We start from the raw sequence: 20,820 nt of genomic DNA on the forward strand, positions 1-20,820 counted from the left end.
CACTATCATCCATCAATGACAAGCAGTGACCCAAATGGCTAAAAGTTAAACTTTTCAAATTTATGTAATAAAACGATGGTTTGTTTTGAACCTGAGATAATACAGAATATCACAGTATGAAAACACAGAAGACAAGTTTAATGATAAACCAAAATGACTAACAGGTGGTGATGCTAAATACGGAAATATTTCCTTAAACACTGTATTAGGCACATTTTAACCAAAACTAAAAAATGCACTCAGTTAAAAATCAAAGTCACTTATTCAAGCATTAAACACTCTGAGGTTTTTGTCCTCCATTTAGGTAAAACCATATGTGATGTAGTTGATGTCATACCTGAGTTTCGCTCTGATATGAATAGAAATTTTTGGATCTTTTATGTTGTGAAATATATGGTGTTAATTAGCATTACAGTGTATTACTTCCATCTACTAACGGGGAGTGTGACTGCTTCATAAAAAATGAAGCACAGGGTTGGTTTCTTTTTTTTGACACTTAGTTTTTATTAGTTATTTATCATTTTGTCATACAGAACATAAACAACAATCGGCAACAGATAATAGTCACGATCTAATAGTAATGATAATTTAGATAACTGTTATGAAATGGCAGTCAAGTTACCAAATTTATTTAATTTTTAGAGCAGCAGTTTATATAGCATTACACAGGACTATGAGACAAACCACCCATTAATTGTATTTAAAGAAACTACTCCATTTTCCACATCTTATTATGTAAAGTTCAGCTTGCAGCCTTAGCATAAATATTAATCCCTCCATTTTGTGAATTTCATCAACAATTTTCAACCAGTCCTCCAGGATTGGTTTCTTAAGATTATTTTTTGCCCAGACCCACTTTTGGGTTGCGACCCACCAGTTGAAAATCACTGGTCTTTCTGCCCAGTTTACTCAGTGCTAGTTCTAGTTATTATTACCATTATAATTATCATCATGGTTGTTACAGGTAGCATTGTTGATATTCTCTTGTGAGGGTCTTTGCTATCTTCTTCTTTCTTATTCTCCCCCTTCACTCTTTCCTTCTCTTCTCCCCCTTTCTTCTCCTCTCTCCTGTTCCACCATGTCAGGTCCGGCATTGACATGTGGTTCAACAAAAATCATAATAAAGACAGTAGAACATCAAGGGGAGCCTCATATACTTTATGAAGTTTCCCTTGGCAAAGCAAATTTGTTCAATACAAAAGGCAGCCAGACTACCATTCTGCTGCTATGATGCTGGACAAGACAAGTTTAAAAAAAAAAAAAAGAGAGAGAATCAGCGGTTTAAAGGAATCATTTGCTCAGAAAGTATGAAGAGTTGTTTGGGTTGTTTTTTCTTTTTTTTGACAAATGACATCAAGTGTAATACATGTAGTTTACAGCTGTAGATCTACCTGATGGAAGTTCAAATTTACATGTACTTATAAGATGTTCTGTATTGTGTGTTACTTTATCTCCTGATGCCTTCAGGGAAACACAGGTGTGTTCCTTGGGATGCTGCTGGTCTCTATGGTCGTAGCGGTTGCTTTAGTGACTGTAATGTCAGGGATTGGAGTTTGTGAACACTGTGGTGTCGGTAGTGGAGGAATCTACTCCATGATTTCCACTGTCCTGGGTGGCAGGGTCGGAGGTACAGTCGGACTACTTTACGTGTTCGGACAGGTGAGTTTAGATGTTTCCTGAGTGTTTTGACCCAGATATTTCACTTCCACTTCCTTGCGTGGTCTTTCTTACATCTACCTTTCCCTACTGTAGTGCGTAGCTGGTGCCATGTACATCACTGGGTTCTCCGAGTCGGTGGCAGAGCTACTGAGTCTACAGAGTGAGTGGGCCGTTCGCGGCATGTCGGTCACAGTGCTGCTGGCTCTGCTCGGGATCAACCTGGCTGGGGTCAAGTGGATTGTGAGAATTCAGCTGCTCCTGCTGGCTGTGCTTGCTGTCTCCACGCTGGACTTTGTCATTGGCACCTTCACACACCTTGATCCAGGTAAGGCTGGGTTTGTAGATATTTACATGAAGGGTAGGGCAGGATGTGTTGAGTCAGTACGGAGGTTTTTTTATAGAGGTTATTTCAGATTTTCTGATGAGGCGTTTAAAAAGATTAGGCTTAGGGCTACACAATATATTGCTTGAGCATCGTCATCGCAGTGCACGTGTACGCAATAGTCACATCGCAGATTCTGCAATGTAGGAGGCAAATGCACTCGATGTGTTCTCATCTAATTTCAACCTGGCTACCTGACACACACTGCGCATAGCAATCCACCAATCACAATCCTTCTTAATCGGTTTGCCGAAGCTGACCACGCCCCTGCACATGGAGTGAGTCACTGGTAACAACATTGAAAAATGAGCAGCGAACAAGAGAAAATCACTGAAAACTAAGACTTGGTGCCAAAAAGAAAAGCAATGTCAGTTATCTGGAATTATTTCAGCTACAAGAAGGATGATTTTGAAACACATGTTCTGTGTCGATAGCGCCTTCCACTTGATGACACAACGAGAGGTAACACAACTACTTTGTTTGACCATTTATGTCGGCGCCGCACAGCTATTATATCTTCCTGAGGATTTTTAAATATCGCAATATGTATTGCAGGGTTAAAAAAAAAATCGCAATGTCAGTTTTTTCCAAGAACATGCCGCCCTAATTAGGCTTATGATATATTTTAATATATAGTAATATACTGACTTGATTTGACTTCCAACATTTGCTTTCAGGTAGAGCTGTGCCATGTGGCCACAAAATTAAATGTAGAATTTTTGTTTCTTTCAATGCTATGGATTATTAAGGATTTTAATTGGCTGTTTTCTGGCTACATGAACAGAAAAAACAACTTGAGTCCTCTCTAAAACTATATGCCATGTATGACTGAAAACATACATTCAAAATGAATATGTTATAATTGTATTTATTGCTTTATTTGACGGGGACTTTGCTCATTAATCAGCAGAAACATAAGAAACTGTAACTGAGCCAGCGTTAGCCAAAAGGGCTAATTTTCATCTATTGTCCGAGGCCAGATGTTAAAAGGCATAAAATGTCACAAATAATCTAAAGCACTGATGAAACAATGGGAAAAAAAACATTTAAATGCAATGCAACAGGCACAAATTACATACTATACGACAATTCTAGCATTAAATGAATGAATAAAAATACATTATAACAGAAAAACTGCAGGAGGCAGGTTCAGCAGTGTTCGTTGTGTGCATGTTTGGTTGTTTATGAGTCTTGACTTGAACTGACACGGAAAAGAATGATGGGTACTGGTAGTAAATGTCATTCTTTGGATGCTGTTATTGAAAAATGGATTGATGGGAATGATATAGTCTCCTCTTGTGGTTCTTCTGGTTATTTGAGAGTTAGATCTGTGTGTGACAAGGCCTGAAGTAGAGGAAGAGCAGCAAATTTAAATACCTAAACAAAGGTTAAGATAAGATAAGATGTTCTTTATTGATCTCCCAAGAGGGAAAAAGAGAGTATGCATCAATACAATAGAAAAATAAAGAGATAAAAAATATAAACAAGTTTGTTAAAGTGGCTAAAGTGACAAAAAAAACAGCAATAATAATGATAAAGTAGCAAGCATGCAGTTGGTGACTTTTTATGTTTATTTTCCAGCTCAAAAGTGTGTGTTTATTTATGATGTGACAGGTTTGGAAGCTGTTTGGTTTGTAATCCATGACTTTTATGTTTTAAGAGACAAACAGGTTGCATTTTGAGCAAGAAAAGTCCAGAGATATGATCTTAATTTCATGATTTAGGCATTTTTCACAACTTTCATAAAGCAAAACCTTGATAAATCAAATTAGTTCGATATTATTATGATGTCTAGCCTTAGTTACAGTTAGGAAATGAAACTAAGCTTTGTTTATTTGACATGTTGAATTGTAACTCATTTCTTGATTAATTGCCATATTCCATGTTGCAGTAATGGCTGTGGCACTTGTCGAGTTAATCAACATTATTAGCTCTGCACATATTTTTCCAGCTCATATCTTTGAAATGTATTAACCCATAAAGACCCAAACAGCCCCTGATTCTCAAACCATCTACTGATCTAAAATGTTTAAAAGCTCCTGAACCACTAATCCTATCAATCCATGTAAATAATTAGTGTAAAATGCAGTTTGTCATCTTTTCATGGTCATCAGATATGACCCATTTGGACATTCAGTGGCGCTGTGGTTACCATGGAAAATCCCTCATCTTCTACAACATTGATTCACAAGTAAAATCCATGGAGTTGGATCAACGACAGTGGATGGAGACACTTGTTTTTACACTAAGTTATTGATATATTTGCTGAAAAAGTCCCTTTTTCTTCACTTTCTACGTTTCTGATGTAATGACCCTCAACTTTAATCTGAGCTTTTATAAACATCTACATGATCAGTAAATGAAATACAAAAAAATACCCAAATTTCACTGAAAAAATGCAAAATATAGAGGATAATATTACAATAAATGGTGATAAATCACTCGAGAGAACAGTTCATTTGGGAAGTGACATAAAAGTAGCACTGGGTCTTGATGGGTTAAAAGTCTAAATTTGACTATAGTAGAGGTAGTCTATGCTTTGAGTGTGGGTCAAAAAAGAAAGTGATCTGGACTCTGGTGTAGATTGAATACAGTTGTGGATGTGACTTGTTCAGGCCAGTAGGTGTCGCTGTAGTATCACATATTGATCTTGTCATTTACTGAGACTCAGATTCACTTTTTTATGAGATTGTTGTCTATGTAGCAGCTTTTTGCCAGACATTTAACCTATGTTCCCATTTCTGTTATTTGTTTTCATCCAGTTAAAGCCTTAGAGACTGATTACTGAATTCTCAGACTTGCTGTGTTTTTATTGAAAACTTTTTTTTCCTCTATGGTGAGGAAATGTTGGCTTTTTTTTTTTTTTTTTTTTTTTTTTTTGAGTAGATTGTATTCTTTTGTTGGCCTCCAGGAAGTCCTTCTCCACATTTCCTGTTCTCACTGATTATCTACGTCCTGTCTAGTGGGAAGAGTAAAGTGTTCCAAAAGTCAAGCCAGCGTTTATGTGAATAACACATTTCGGACAATAGAATATTTTATGAGTGTTACATTAACAGAAGTCACATTAGGACACATGCAGAGAAAAATGCACAGTGTATCATTTGCGTAGCTTCTGTTACTGTGTTAAAAATTTCTTAATTCATTTTCTTTTTCAAAGTAAAACACAAATAATAGTTTTCCTTTCCAGGGTGGAGCAACATTTATTTTATGTAACACCTATTTAAACTGCCACATGTACGTTTGTTTACTGAGACCATCAGTGTTTCATCATACCCTTAACCTGGGCTGGCTGACCACTCCCATCCTCAGTTCTTCTTTATGGCACAGTTAACAGAGGCCACTTTGCACCTCCCAAAGAACTGTGAGAGAAGCAGCCATAATGGCTACTCCAGGTTTTTCCAATTAAGAGCTGCTGTGCGCGTTGTCATGACCTCATGGTTGGCAGACGACCAGCCGGTCCCCTCGTACGCTGAAACAGCCCAGATTAGCTTGCACTTACTGAGCACAGAGGCACATCCAGAAGGAAAAGGAGTCCCTGCCAAGTTTATGTAGTCATAGTTTGATAACATGTCCCTCATGTACATGTAGGGTTTGGATCAAGGCGCATCACTGCCGGTGTCTAAGCACCATCATGTGATTGTATTTGACATCCACTGGCCTTTTCGATTAAGTCATAGTCTAGAGTGAAAACAATTGGCATGTGTATTTTTAGGTGCGTTAGCATGAAAAATTACATTACGCTATTCTTGTATTTGGCATTACTGATTTTGCTGTTTTTTCCTCTTTTGTGTTTTTTCTTTTCTGTCTTTTTTCACTTTAATCTTCTTTCTATACTATTATTTTAAATCCTTTACTGATTTCTGGTTTTTGTACACTCACATCCTGTGACCCTTTTACTTTTTACACTGTCAATTTTGTTTTCGTTCCCTCTTATGTCTCCACCTGAATGTGCCCAAAACGCACAAATAATCATAAATTATCATATACGTACACACACACACACGCATGCACACAAACTCACCTGTAAATAGCCCTCTGTTTGCACCCGTCTTTGTTTTGCTAAACATCTATGAACTATTCTGTCTTGTCTGGTGACTGTGAACTTGTATCCCTTCAAGTCTATGAATTAGTTTCCCAGATGTTTTGTCTTGATTTTTTTTTTTTTTTTTTTTTTTTTCCCTGTCACATTGTTTGTCCAGCACCTAATAAATAAATAAATAAATACAGTGATTTCATTTTTGGCTTGATCAACTCAGGATTAACTGTTTAAAAAGCACCAACATGAAAAGGTTGTAACTGTTTTCCTGATGAAAATAAAAAAATAATGCAACAAGATTCAAATTTACTTCAAATTATTTTTTTGTTTAGACAGTATGAACTTTAGACATTTCTCTGAGCCTGTTTACATACACACCAATACTCCGATCATTATCCGATTTCTGGAGTTGTCAGATTATTTAAGTGACCATGTAAACAGGGTAATCTGATATGCTTTATCAGATAATATCAGTAATCTTCTTATAAGAGGTTGGATTAACGCACCTGGATATCTCCCAAATAGTTTGATGTTTTCCTGCATGTATACAGGTTAATTTCATTTATTTCGTTCTTTTATGTTTGCGCATGTGTAAACACAATTAAAATTGTAGAGAACAGAAGTTACATAGTCAAACATGAGCATCGGAGAATGGACTGGAGCATCTAAATCGGGGTTTTTCGATTATCGCATTTCTTAAGTGCATGTAAATACGATAGATCTGATTATTACAACTATCCAATACTCCCACTTATCAGACTTTTATGGCTCATTGTCTTTGTCTGGTCAGCTTTATCTCATCTGTAAACATACATTCATTCCTCCCCTTCAGTTTTGTAAGAAAAAATTGACATTAACCATATTGTAATGTTGTCTTTTATTTTCTCAACACTTAAAGGTGTCATATTTTGCTAAACCCACTTTTATTAGTCTTTGGTTCATTTATTTGTGTATTTGGACCCTAATAGTTCATAAAGTTTGAATTTGAACCCTCCAGGTGCTGCAAAGCTATCTTTATACTCATTCCAGCAAAAATCGAATGGATTTTTACAGCCTGTTTTAATTCCTTCTTAATTTGTTACATTTTATACGTATTTGTACATATGTACATGTAAGGTCAAGACTTCCACTGAACATTTCTCTCAGTACAACATAATTGTTTATCAGCTGCAGCAGTTGTAGTAAAAACTGAAAATATGTCCAAACTTTGAGCCGATTACCCAAAATGTTCAGTTGTTGGTTGTATTAACGAACACAAGTGGCTGAATGGGACAGAAAGCACAGTCAACAACCTGGAGGGGGTGGGGCGTGAAGTGGCTCATGTGCATTTAAAGGGCCAGCGCTCAAAACGACCTTTCTGTTGTCATTACTCAGAAATAGGGTTGAAGATGGACCTGTGGAGTTTAATTAACAAAGAATTCAGACCCACACATAGCATTTACAGTTTATGTAGACCACAGGGAAATGTTTTAAAATGTAGAATTATATTTGAAAAAATATCATTCCTTTAAGAAAAGTTAAATTTAGAGAAAATTTAATTTGGGAACTGACACAAAAGTAGCGCTGGGTCTTTATGGGTTAAATACAGGAAAATACTTGATTTACATTGAAAAATGCAAAATACAGATGATAATATTTCCATAAATGGTGATAAATCACTTAAAAATGGTTAAATATAGAGAAATTTATTTGGGAACTGCCACAAAAGTAGCACTGGGTTTTTATGAGTTGATGTTCATGTCAAAGGATATCCCTAACTAACTGAAGTCCTGTGTTCATGTAACACTGGTACTTAAAATAGTGACCCACTGACACTGCTGTGATATCAAGAGTAGAAGGGTATAAGTGAATTATTATGTACTTATGAACTTTCACTCGTAGTCTGACCTGGTTTCCTCATTTCTCCAACCACAAGGGTCTGTTAAGTGAATAACTATGACAAGCTCTTCCTGCAGTGCAATGACAGGTGGAGTTAGATCTGTCTTCAAAAAGTGCAGAGCTGCAACCTTTAAGACAGCTGAGCATAGGATCTGATGAATTACAACCCAACTCGTCTTACTCCATCCATTCAGTCTGAGCGTTTTCTCCACACAACAGGAAGCCACAGTGTGCTCCTTGGGTCTGGGGTTTAGGGTGTTAACCAGACTCACCCAAATTTTTGGAAAATGACAAAGAGAGACAGCCGGAACTGAGATCTGAAGCCTGCTGATCCTCCTCCACAGACCGCCACATCATCTCCCCCTGTGATCCATACTATAATATACAGTTCCTAATCAGCTCAGCGGGGCTCAGTCCACCTCCGTAACATCAGGACGTGCACTTTACGCCACGCTCAGCGCTTTGCTGGTTAGTGTGGGGGAGTAAGAGATCAGTCAGACAGAGGGAGAGGCCTTGTGTAATCTGACTACACATTCCAGTCTGTATTGGTGGAATGCTGAGCTCCCAAAACGAGTCCCACTAGGCCAGTACACTTGCCACATAGACACTAACTACATTTACTGTGGAATGGTCACACTGCATTGTCTAGTTGGGACCTTTAGGGAGCAAAATGGTGATAGTTTTTTTTAAAAAACATTCATTCATATTAAGTGTTGGTTTCTGCAGGGGATTGCAAATAACACTGGATACACTGAAAAACACCTAATTTATGGGAAAAACCTCATTTGTCCCATAAATGAGCTACACCAGCCGCCTACTGGTGTATGGGTGTGTACGTGAATGTGAGGCTTTGTAAAGCGTTTTGGGCACCATCAAAGTATATAAAATGTGCTATATAAGTGCGGTCCATTTACCATTTGTGTTTCAATCTCATTTTAAGAAAATATATCCGACTGTTTTTTAATAATAATATATTCCAGCTAATGTTGATATGGATTTTACCAATAACAAAGTATAACAGCATATTGTTTGACTTAATTTAAGACTAAAACCACTGGCCTAACTTCTCATTTTAGGAGTATAAAGTCTGTCTTAATAACTCACTCTCCATTGTAATAATCACAGTTTATACTTATATTAGATTTTTTTTTTCTATTTTGTTTTACTTGGATTATTCAGTAGACGTTTTCCTAATATCCTGTTGGCAGATTTTTTTTTTTTTTTTTTTTTTTTTAATAGATTAGATTCAATTCGATTTGATTAGATAGAACTTCATTGATCCTTTAGGCGGAGCCCCCCGGAAATTAAGATTTTAATTTTTTTTTTTTACACAGAAGAAGATCATTTGCTATCATTTATTTTATTTTTTTTATTTTTTTTTTACATGCTTACTGAAAAACTAATGCTAGCTGTTTTCGAAGGGTGGGGCTTAACCCTCAAACATCTAAAGGTCTTCCAGACCGAGAGCATCTACTGGTTTTTTAACCACTAATCCTACAATAATACAAAACTAATAATAGCCACTACTACATTTAAATAATTCAGGTAAAATGCAGTTTTTCAGCCCTTCAGCATCATAACGTATGACCTATTTGGACATTCAAGGGCTCTGTAGTGAATGTGGAAACACTGTCGTCTTCTGTAACACTGATTCACCAGTAAAACCCATGGAGTTTGATCAATGACAGTGGTTATAGATGCTTGTTTTTACGTTCACTTAGTGATAATTTTTGCTGAAAAAGTCACTTTCTTCACTTTTCTCTTTTGACACAATAAATTTTGAATTTACGGAGTTTTATTACATAATCATCAAATTGTAGACAAATACCAAGACAAATAAATATAGACAAAATAGTCAGATACTGATTTTCACTTAAAAATTCAAAATGCAGAGGAAAATATTACAATAAATAGTGATAAATCAGTTTGCTTAGGTTAAATATAGAGAACAATTCATTAGAAAGTCACTACTAAAATAGCTCCAGGTCTTTAAGGGTTAAACCAGTAAAATGTACTGTGTAAAAATGTGGACCGGACTACTGATAATTACAATCACATGAGTCGCGTTAAGTTTTTATTGGAAATATTGTCTCCATTAGCTGCAGTAATTGGTCTAGTCATGAAACCTTTTTGCTTCATTTTTTTCTCTTCTGATATAATAACCTCTGAATTCACTCTCTGAACATCTGTATAGTCTGTAAAATATGTGCAGTAAAATATCTCCTTCACATTGAAAAACTCAGAGGCTACAATGATGAATGTGATAAATCTCTTAGGAAAGGTTAAGTTCATTTGGAAGTTACTACAAATATAGTTTCAGGTCATTAAGGGTTAAGGAACAAGAGTCAGGATGAGGTAGTTTTGTTTTTCTGTAAATTTAAGTAGCATTTCTGAACAGAAGATGGTGTTTTCAATACGATTACACGCCCTGAGAGAAAGAGCTCTTTGTGAAGAGCCATGAGAGTCAGGCATGGTTGGAAGTTGGAGTTTGATGTTGTAATAAGGGTGGGAACTCATGGTTCATATATGGACACTTACTGCCCTGGAGCTGTTACAATTTTTTTTTTTTTTCACAGAGGGTGGTATCACAGAGTCAGAGGGTGAACAAGAGTTTGTGCTTCCAGTCCCATTTGATGTCGGTTTTCACTACCTCTTTAAATTTCTGTCCAGGAGAACATGTATACTTGGAAAAACTAATATATCCAGCCCTGATAGTCTTGGCTTTTGTCTAAAAACAAAACTCACTGTTCCTTGTGCGATTCCATTCTTTTTTTTCTTTTTTTTTCTCTAACTTGGAAGCTGCTGAGCTTCTGAAAAGGGTGGTGACTTCCTTTTGGATAAACATGTCATTAATCTGTGAGAACACATTCTTTCCCATCGCAAGATAACCAAGGGGGAAATGTCCGGTGTTGTAACATAGGCGGGCCCTCAGACTCTTTGGTTTAAATGGCCCCAACCAACGCAGAACAATCTCTCTCTGCACATTCGACAAAGCGACAGCACCGATGCAACCTGCTCTGATTTTAGACAGTGTACTTTAAGCAGATGACCTGTTTTGGCCATGTATTTTATTAATTAAATGAAATCTTCCATTATAACACTAATGCCCAGCCCCTTTTTTTTTTTTTCTTAAAATTATCACAAATTAAATGGGGGGGGGGGGAAACATCCAGAAAGTCTTTTAGCATGTTGTTTATGGTCAGTCCAGAAATATTATTTATTTTACAGACATTTTTGATTTGTTTGTAGTAAAATATAATCATATATAGTCACAGAAAAGTCAAAAGTCATCAAAAACAATGGTTATGCAATCGAGTACTAACTCCTGTGTGTATCATGTGAGTACAACAGACAGAAAAGAAAACATGGAATGCCTAAAAGCACTGTTTTTGTCAGTACAGTGCCATAGATATTGATGTAAGAACTCAAGTGATTTTGGTTATCAAGAAAACATGGAAAATGGATAGATATCAGCTCTGAAATTAAACTTGTATGAGTTATTTTTGTTGTTATCATTATATTTGTCCAAACAAATGTATCTTTAGTTGTACCAGGCATTAAAATGAACAAGAAATTGAAGGCAAGGCAAGTTTATTTATATAGCACATTTCAGCAACAAGGCAATTCAAGCTGTTTCACACAGGACATTGAAATACAACATCAAGGGAAAAAGAAACACATTTAAAACATTATAAAAGAAACATGTAAAAGGTGATTAAAAACAGCAAGTAAGAAAACAACACATAAAACCCAAAAATACAAAAACACACACATATTAAAGTAAGAGTTGCAGTGCAGAGTTTCGAAGGAGCAAGGGGTGGTCTAATAATTATTCTAACAATATTCAGTTATATTTAGCAGATAATGCTGTTTGAATGATCTTTTTTCTATGGCACACAATGCACTCACAAAAATTTGCAGGATCACCTGAAACAAAACCTCATACTTTATCAGAGAGTGTTTTTGTTTGATTTCTTCTTCCTATATCTGAGTGTAATGTCTAATCCACAGCCTATGCATGTGTGTGTTGTAATATAGTGAATATAGTGAGATTATGTGAACGTGGAGTTTTTAGTGAAGTAACTTTACATTTTCTTGGCTGAGCCTGAGCCCAAACCCCACAACCTCCCCACTGCAGCCCCAGAGACTAAAACACTTGTGTGAACATTCTTTGATTTTTTTTTTTTAATGTCTCATAATATTAGGTGCAAATTGAAGTTTCTCTATGATAGAGGGGGGGTATAAACTTTAAAATGGGAGTGTTATTTCAGCTGCAAGGATCATTTCTGTCTATTTCTTGTGTTAATGAAAAAAAAATACAATGTAATACAGATTTCTTTTATATTCAGTGTTTCTCGCCAAAATCCATTATGCATGTTCTGACTACGATGGTGCATGTGCAGAATCCTTTGAGAATAAAATAGAATTTGAGTCATTAATATGGAAAAAAAATGAGTCAGAGGTGAAGATAAAGTATTAGTTCAAAATGTGGAATTCTATGAAATAATAAGAAAACGGGTTTTACTTAAGGGCATTTATCTCTGCACACTAGAATACATTGACTTTTCAGATTTATTCTAGTGTTATATAAATGTACGTAAAAGTATGTATGAAATTTAACAAAACTTTACCATATGTCTTAAACGTCAGCCAACCAGCACTTTTATCATTTGACTTCCAGCTCACCTCATTAAAGTCTATAAGGTAATCTATAAAGCAGATCATTAAAAAAAAAATGTAGACAGGTGGACACAACTGCTAGAAAATGAAAGAACTGTAAAAAAAGACTTTGACATAAGAATAATGAGTAAAATGTATAATAAAAACCACAAGAATAAAGTTTACTAGTCTTAACACATTAATACAGAAAAACAAGCAAAATACCATCAATAAAGTACAAAAACAATTGAAGGTACAAGCAATAATACCCCACTGTAGCTAAAAGTGTGACTAAATAAGAAGGTCTTTAGGTGCATTTTAAAGGAGTCGTGGTGAAAAACAGAGGAAGTGCATTCCATAAACTGGGAGAAAGTGCATGGAGGTGTATGGGGGAACACAAGCAACCTCAGAAGAGAATGGTCCTAAGAAGTCCACAGTAAATTTTAAGGCTTGTCCCTGCAAAGCCCTAGTGGATGCATTTGAAAGAATTGAAATTTCTTGGTTTTTCTGAGTCGTTGCATTTCATTTTTGTATCATAACAGTCTTTTTCAGATAGATAGATAGATAGATAGATACAAGGGCTGTTCAGTAAGTTCATGGCCTCACCCAGAAATACTGGTTGTTATAATACAGGATGTTACATTCTTTTGTGATGGGATAGTGATGCTTGAACATCGATGGACCAAGTGCATTGCTGTAAATGGAGATTATGTTGAAAAATAAAATATAAATTATCAGTCTGTGTTGTTCTGTTCTGGGTGAGGCCATGAACTTATTGAACGGCCCTCGTAGATAGATAGATACTCTATTGATCTTTTGCAAGAAATGATTTGATTACGACAGCAGTAACAACAAAAAAACACACTGACCCATCCCAACAGACAACCAACATTAGAGACACAAGGGAAGAAGTAATAAAAAAAGAATAAAAGATATATGTAATGTATAATATGTGCAGTAAAAGTAAGGTTAAAAAAAAAATGGATGAAACACTTATAAGATAAATAATAATAATAATAAATACAATAATTACTAATAATTGCTGTTCATTTCTACATTTTTCTATTCATGCCCTTGTGCATGTTCAGGGGAACAAAAGTAAACCTTGCTCTACTCATAAAAACACAGACAAGTCCACATGGATCTTTAACCCTCCGGTATCCGGGTGCGCTTTTTAGGCACACTTTGCGCTTCGTGTTTAAAAAACTTCATATTATTTTTCACAATTTAAATAAGGTTGGAATTCAAAAGTTGTTCATTTGTGCATGATCTTTAAAATTCTGGCCACCAACTGAAATTTGCACATTGTAAACAAAAGAAAATTACAAGACTAGCATCTGTCTCCCAAGTGTGCCTAAAACGCACTATTTCTTCCATTATAACCACTGTTTTTGATCCGAAAGCCATTAAGGCATAAATCCTGCTTTTACTGATATCTGGGCTTCATTTGAGAGGTGAAGGTCTAAATTAATTTATTAACGTTGTTAATGTTGCTGTTAATCATCGACATATGCCAGGCTGCAAAAATCAGATAATATGTAATCCAAGGTTATGTAGTATTTTGGAAAAAAAAAACATATTTTCTGTTTTTTGCATCAAAAAATGTTTTGACATCATGATTAAAAGAGATCATTTAAAGGGTTAAAAAAAAGTAAAATAAATGATGATTTGATATGTATGATTAGGGCTGACCTTGATATAAAAAAAATAAAATCAAATTAGAGCAGAAAAATAAATCAATATATAATATTTAATAGTTTGATTTATAGGTGTGTATTTTACGCACACTTGCTGACAGATGCTAGTATTTTTGAACATTTGACCTAGCGTTAAAAAATAATAATGCAAATTAACCAGTGTTGGAGTTAATCATTGACATTTGCCAGGCTGCAAAAATCAAATAATATGGGATCCACTTTTTATGTAGTATATTGAAAAAAATTAATTTTTTGTGTTTTTTGCATCCAAAAAAATGGTTTGTTTACATTACAAACACGGCATTTAAAGGGTTAAAAAATGTGACAATTATTGAGTATTTGGTATTTTTATTTACGGTTCAAATTGATGAAATAGAAAAAAAGTGTTAAAGAATTAAAAACAAACTGTATGAAAAATGTTTTGACATTATTCCACAAGTGTGCGAAAAAGGCACACTTGGTGCTTAGTGAGGGCCTTAGTGGACGTGATACCGGAGGGTTAAGAATGATGTGAGATCAGTATCTGTTTTTGTCTCGTCTTACTTGCTGTCATGTCTTTCACATGTTTTGTTATGTTTTCAACAGCAACCACTTAGCTGGCTTGCCCCACTGTCTTGTCTTATGTCTGTTTTGTCCCACTGTCTTGTCTTGTCCTGTCCCTGTACACTTTTGTCTATATGAGCCCTCCCTTTATGTATATGTATACAAGCAAGGAATGGATGAACATGTGAATGTAAATTTTGAGATTATTATTGGAGAGATTGTGGAGATGTCAATGTAAATCATGCACATGTCTTTTGATTTTGTCCTAAACTTGCATCATTCTGGGATAATGTATATTCAATGATAGTTAAGATATTGGGTTATGCAATTCCTAAAACATGGTTGGTGATGTATTTTGGATGTATTATTGGTAATAATCTTTAAAAAAAATTATAGATATTTGTTTAAAATAGTACTGGCAGCCTGTAAAAAGGCTATTACCAAAAAATGGTGCCGATTAGAACCACCTACAACTAATGACTGGATACAAACTGTGAATGGAATATTTGAGATGGAGATTCTGACCCATAGACTGAGGACTGAAGAAGAACAGTGTCACGATAAATGGAAGAAATGGACAATTTTCATTTCAGTGTCACATTACTAAAAACAATCGTTAGTCACAAAGGTTTATTATGGTCAGTGTATCCCAAATGTCCCTTATGTTGGTTTTGTTTTGTAATATACAGAAATCAAACAATTAAAAAAAGTGGAAAAAAAAAAAATTGAGATTGTTACTTCAACACAAGTTGTAATTAAAATCAAAGTTGTCCTCCGTAGAGGGGTGGTGGTGGATTTAAAAAAAAAAAAAAAGAATGATGTGAGTTACTAGACCTAGCTGTAAATGCCTTATCATTGCATCCCATCTTTCACAAGGTATTTTGGGAAATTGCCTTCCATTCTGACCAGTTTGTGTTTGTGCTCCATCCTTTCACAGAGCATGGATTTGTCGGTTATTCAGCCAGGCTTCTCAGCAGCAACACAATGCCAGATTACACCCCAGGGGAAAACTTCTTCACTGTTTTTGGAGTCTTCTTCCCTGCTGCTACAGGTGAATTTGTCACTCTCATTTCCTTTCACTCCAACATTTTATTTGCAGTTTTCACCAAATGCAGCCTGAATTCAGAAAACACTGTCTCAGCTCGTCCTGTTTGCACTCCCTTTAACTCTTACAGCTACACATGCCCTGCGAAAAAACATTTTGTTTTGTCTTTTACAACATGTTGTGTACATTTTTGTGGTTTGCTCGTGCTTTTAGGGGTTATGGCAGGCTTCAACATGAGCTCAGACCTTCAGCGGCCTGAACACAACATCCCTGTGGGAACGCTGGCAGCTGTCTTTACCTCGTACGGAAATACACACACACTCAACAATACAGTTAAATACAAAAATACCACAATGAAATGCAGCACATTTAAGTACATGAAACTAAAACTGCAATAAAAGTGTAAAAATTCCACTATCAAAAAAAAAAAAAAGTGAGGACTGGACAGACTGAGCAGCTGTAAAGGTACATAGACTAAACACTGATGGTATTTAGACTGGGAGCTAGAGTATATCACATGAAGAGTCCTGGATTGAAAAAAAAAGTTACTACTATATACATAACACCATAGAGCAGTGTTTTTCAACCTTGGGGTCAGGATCCCATTCACATTAAGTCACCTGAAATTTTTAGTAATTGGAAAAAAAAAACACTAATAAAAAATATATGGCGAGTTGAGAGAGACAATCACAATGCATAAAAGACATGACAAACTCTGAAGCTGAAACTGAAGCACTGTGGTACTGTTTATCGTTCAGATGTTCATTGTGGCCGGTTTCAGATGCTGCAGCTCTTTCATAATTCATAGTTTGAGTTATTGTTTGTTCAATATTAATTTGCAGCCTTGTAAATACAAGCTGGACTGAGAATTTTATTTTCCTTGGTCAGAATATGTACAATCACTTGTGCAGTAATTTCAACCTGGCTTTTCTGCCTCCATCCATTATAATATACATTATATAGACTAAATGTCGTCTAAAATTAACGTTTATTTGCAACATCATATAACAAACTATTACATGATCAAATACAAATTAATTTTAGCAAAAAAAGAAAAAAAGTCTGGGGTCATCCAAAATTTGTGATGTTAAAATGGGGTCATGAACCAAAAAATGTTGGGAACCACTGCTGTGGAGTTTCTCATTTAAGGTGTGATTCATCTAAAACCCAGTGCTTTCCACATGTTTCAGTTTGACTTCTGTGGTACCGTTAGATCACCAGGTCTTATCTTTTCACAAGGGCACTCTTTTCCATTTGTTCCACTTCCCCAGTATGCCCCTATCAGACATTCACTTGTTGAGTAGTTATGACACATTTTTCCTATTAATAGTGAGAAAGGAGCAGTTGTTAATACTGCCTTGTGTACTGTGGGTGACCTGCAGGTGGTTCCTGTATCTGGTCTTTGTCTTCCTCCTGGGGGCCATCTGCACCAGAGAAGCACTGCGTTATGACTTCTTAATAGCAGAAAAGGTAAACTCATCTGTGTGTTTCCGTCTTACTCTACACAAGTGTCATTCTAAACACAAAGGGGGAAATGGGGAATTCCCCAAGGTTCTTTTTATTGATGTGGGTCTCATTACTTTAACCAAGGCTTAACAGTTTTTTTCCAAAGAAGAAATGGTATATATTTGTAATAATTTATGTTTACATTGACTTTAAGTCTGTGTAAAACAGAAAACCAAGTAAAAGGGGTTATAAGTAGTGTTTAGTTTAGTTTAGTTTATTTCAGACACATAGTACAAAACATAGGGGAAAAAAATAAAACAAGGCAAAAAAAAAAAATAGATATTTATTATTGATATTAAACTCACAACAGTAGGGGGATGTCTTATACTAGACTAACCTTAGGACTACCAAACCAACTAAGAATCAGTGCTACGTATCCACAGACTGTATCACTCACTGAATAAAGTATAAAACTCATTGTTTAAATGCATCTGTATTATAGCATCAAGTTTTATTCTTCAAACTGAAAACCATAGCCACTTTAAAAATAACACCATCTTATGCAGTCACAGAAAAAATTATTAGACCATCAAAAGTCACCAGAAACAATGGTTATGCAATCAAGTACTAACTCCTGTGTGTATCATGTGACTAAAACAGACAGAAAAGAAAACATGGAATGCCTAAAATCACCGTTTTTGACAGTACAATGCCATAGATATTGATGTAAGAACTTAAGGTGAGTTCTTATGCTAGTTGTCAGATAAACACAATATAAATATGTAAATAATATTTAATTTTGATTCTATTTATATAAATATTAATATAAATACAAAATTTCTTATTTTTCTGTTTTTATTTCGTTTTTTACCTGTCTTTTTCTCTGCTCTTGCTTCTTGTATTTTGCTGTTGTGACCTGTGAACTTTCCACACGGTGGGATAAATAAAGTCATATCTTATATTGTTTTTCCTTGAGAAAAAAACAAAAACAAAAGTTGAATACCCTGAATTAAGCTAAATATTGAGGCCTTGGTTGACAAGACAGATTACTTTACAACAGAGTATTTGACAGCTCAAAAGGACTGGTTTGTTTCAAAAAACAAGAGCTTGTGTGAGAAAATAGGGACTCTTTGCAGCTGTATCTGTCAGCCGGGTGTACTCCAAGGTTACAGCGAAATGATCACACAGTCTGGTTATGTTGAAGCTGTAGAGGCATCTTCAACTCTGAACAGATCATGGACAGAAACGGTTACAATGACGTCACCTCCATGACTATGTGGTGTGCTGTCTTCTTATATTTTTAACCATATTTTCAACAGTTTTACCACAAACTGTGACTTTCTTGACTCAGAAAATTCTTTTAAATCGACAAACATCATATGTGCAAATTATGCTTAATTCAAACAGTATCAAAAAAATAAATTGTTTCTCACCATTGACTGTATTACAGTTTTTTTTCCGAAATAAGGTCCCATGGGGCACAGCCGGAAGGGGCAGGGGGGGTTCAGCTCTCTGTAAGGACTCATTCCAGGATAATGAAAATATGTGGGTGTTTTTTTACACAGCAATGAAAACAGTCTTCAATATTATAGTAATTATACACTTTATTGGGTACACTGTTCAGTTGTTAGTAAACACAAATATCTAATCACAAGTTGGTTACATGGCAGCAACTCATGCAGATATGGTGAGGATAGTCTGCTAAAGTTCAAACCGAGGATCAGAATGAGCAAGAGGCTTTTGGTGCCAGTCAGGCTTTTCTCAGAATTTCAGAAACTGTTGACTACTGGGATTTTTACACACAGCCACCTGTAGGATTTACAGGACTGGTCCAAAAAGAGAAAATATCCAGTGAGCAGCAGTTCTCTGGGAAAAAATATGTTACAGATGCCAGAGGAGAATTGCTGGACGACCATCTACCACAGGGGTGTCAAACTCATTTTAGTTCATGGGCCAGATTTTGCCAAATTTGATCTGAAGTGGGCTGAACCAGTGAAATAATAACATAATAATATATAAATAATGTCAACACCAAACTTTCCACTATGTTTTAGAGAGAAAAAAGTAAAATTAAACGATCAAAATCTTTATATCTATCAACTATCCTTTAAAATAATGTGAATATCATGAACAAACTGAAATTTCTTAAGAAAACTAAGTGCAATTTTAACGATATTATGTCTCAGTTTATCATTTACACGTGTAAACTACAACTTACAGATCACAGTGGATCAACAAATACACAAAACATTTAATAACAGGCAGAATATTGGAAAACTTGCACTTCAGACATTTCAAAATGGTCATATTTGTTCACGTTATTCGCATTTTTGTGAAATGATAGTTTTTTTTAGTATGAATACAGTAAAATGACATGAAAATTTTTACATTTACAAAGAGAAAAATTTGGAGTTGTGAGTATTTATAGGTTATTCTGTGATAGTATTTTACTGATCCCACCCACTTGAGATTAAATTGCGTACCAGAACTAAAATGATTAATATCTTCAGTGTAATTTTTGCATTTCACAGATTCATCCCAGGGGCCAGACTGGACCCTTTGGCGGGCCGGATTTGGCCCCCTGGCTGCATGTTTGACTACTGTGATCTATCACAACATTTGGAGGATTAATGCAGACCAACTACAGTAAAAGCAAATACATTCACTGGACACTATATTAGGTACCCCCAAAACTTGCAAGGTGTACCTAATAAAGTGGCCGGTGACTATATCCAATTTCTTCAATTCAGATTCCTTATGATTTTACATATTGGACCTTGAAATCAACATACGCTAAGGCAATACCAGAACTGGTAGTTAGAGAATGATCACTTCAAGTTGCATGGAGAAACTCTTTTTTTTTTTTTTTTTTACTGTTACTGCCGTGGATAATAGTAGGATAATTCACTAGTTTTACATAATGTGTATATTCCACGCCTGCTGGATACATTCTTCAAATTCTATGGCGCATAAGTGATGATCAGTGGTTTTTCTGCCGCACTGCACCTTTATTTAGCTCCGCGTGGACAGTCAGTGATGACATGACGGGACAAGTTTCTATATTAAAGAAACTCACACTTGGTGAATTAAATACCGACCCACAATGTGAACTCTTAAAAGAACACATAAAATTCAACCTTAACCCATCACCCTGGTCTTTTTAAACGTCCTTGACTTTTCTCAGTGAGTGGTTAGGTCTCATTGTTTTCATAAGGGGCTGGCTGCAGCGGAACTGAGCAGGGTGTAGCTGTTGTGAGCGCTCAACCCCACCCCATCCTCTTCCACACTCTGTTTGTTTTCCTTCTTCCTCCAGGTCTCCTTGGTGGGTTTCCTCTTTCTGCTGGGGCTCTACATCTCCTCCTTGGCTTCTTGCATGGGCGGCCTGTACGGAGCACCCAGGATCCTTCAGTGCATCGCCCAGGAGAGAGTCATCCCCGCTCTGGCCTTTCTGGGAAAAGGGGTGGGTAAACAGATG

At 35.8% G+C, this 20,820-nt stretch overlaps 1 protein-coding gene across 1 annotated transcript in view; it reads left to right on the forward strand.

Moving 5' to 3' along the window:
- slc12a8 (solute carrier family 12 member 8) overlaps positions 1-20,820 on the forward strand; it is a 35,428-nt gene that overhangs the window by 6,747 nt on the left and 7,861 nt on the right. The window contains exons 4-9 of the mRNA XM_030124140.1: positions 1,468-1,659; positions 1,753-1,984; positions 15,792-15,905; positions 16,113-16,200; positions 17,282-17,369; positions 20,659-20,805. Of these exons, the coding sequence (XP_029980000.1) occupies positions 1,468-1,659; positions 1,753-1,984; positions 15,792-15,905; positions 16,113-16,200; positions 17,282-17,369; positions 20,659-20,805 (861 nt within the window). The remainder of the gene's footprint in view (positions 1-1,467; positions 1,660-1,752; positions 1,985-15,791; positions 15,906-16,112; positions 16,201-17,281; positions 17,370-20,658; positions 20,806-20,820) is intronic.

This window comes from Sphaeramia orbicularis, chromosome 21 (genome assembly GCF_902148855.1).
Source record: "Sphaeramia orbicularis chromosome 21, fSphaOr1.1, whole genome shotgun sequence".
Taxonomy (NCBI): domain Eukaryota; kingdom Metazoa; phylum Chordata; class Actinopteri; order Kurtiformes; family Apogonidae; genus Sphaeramia; species Sphaeramia orbicularis.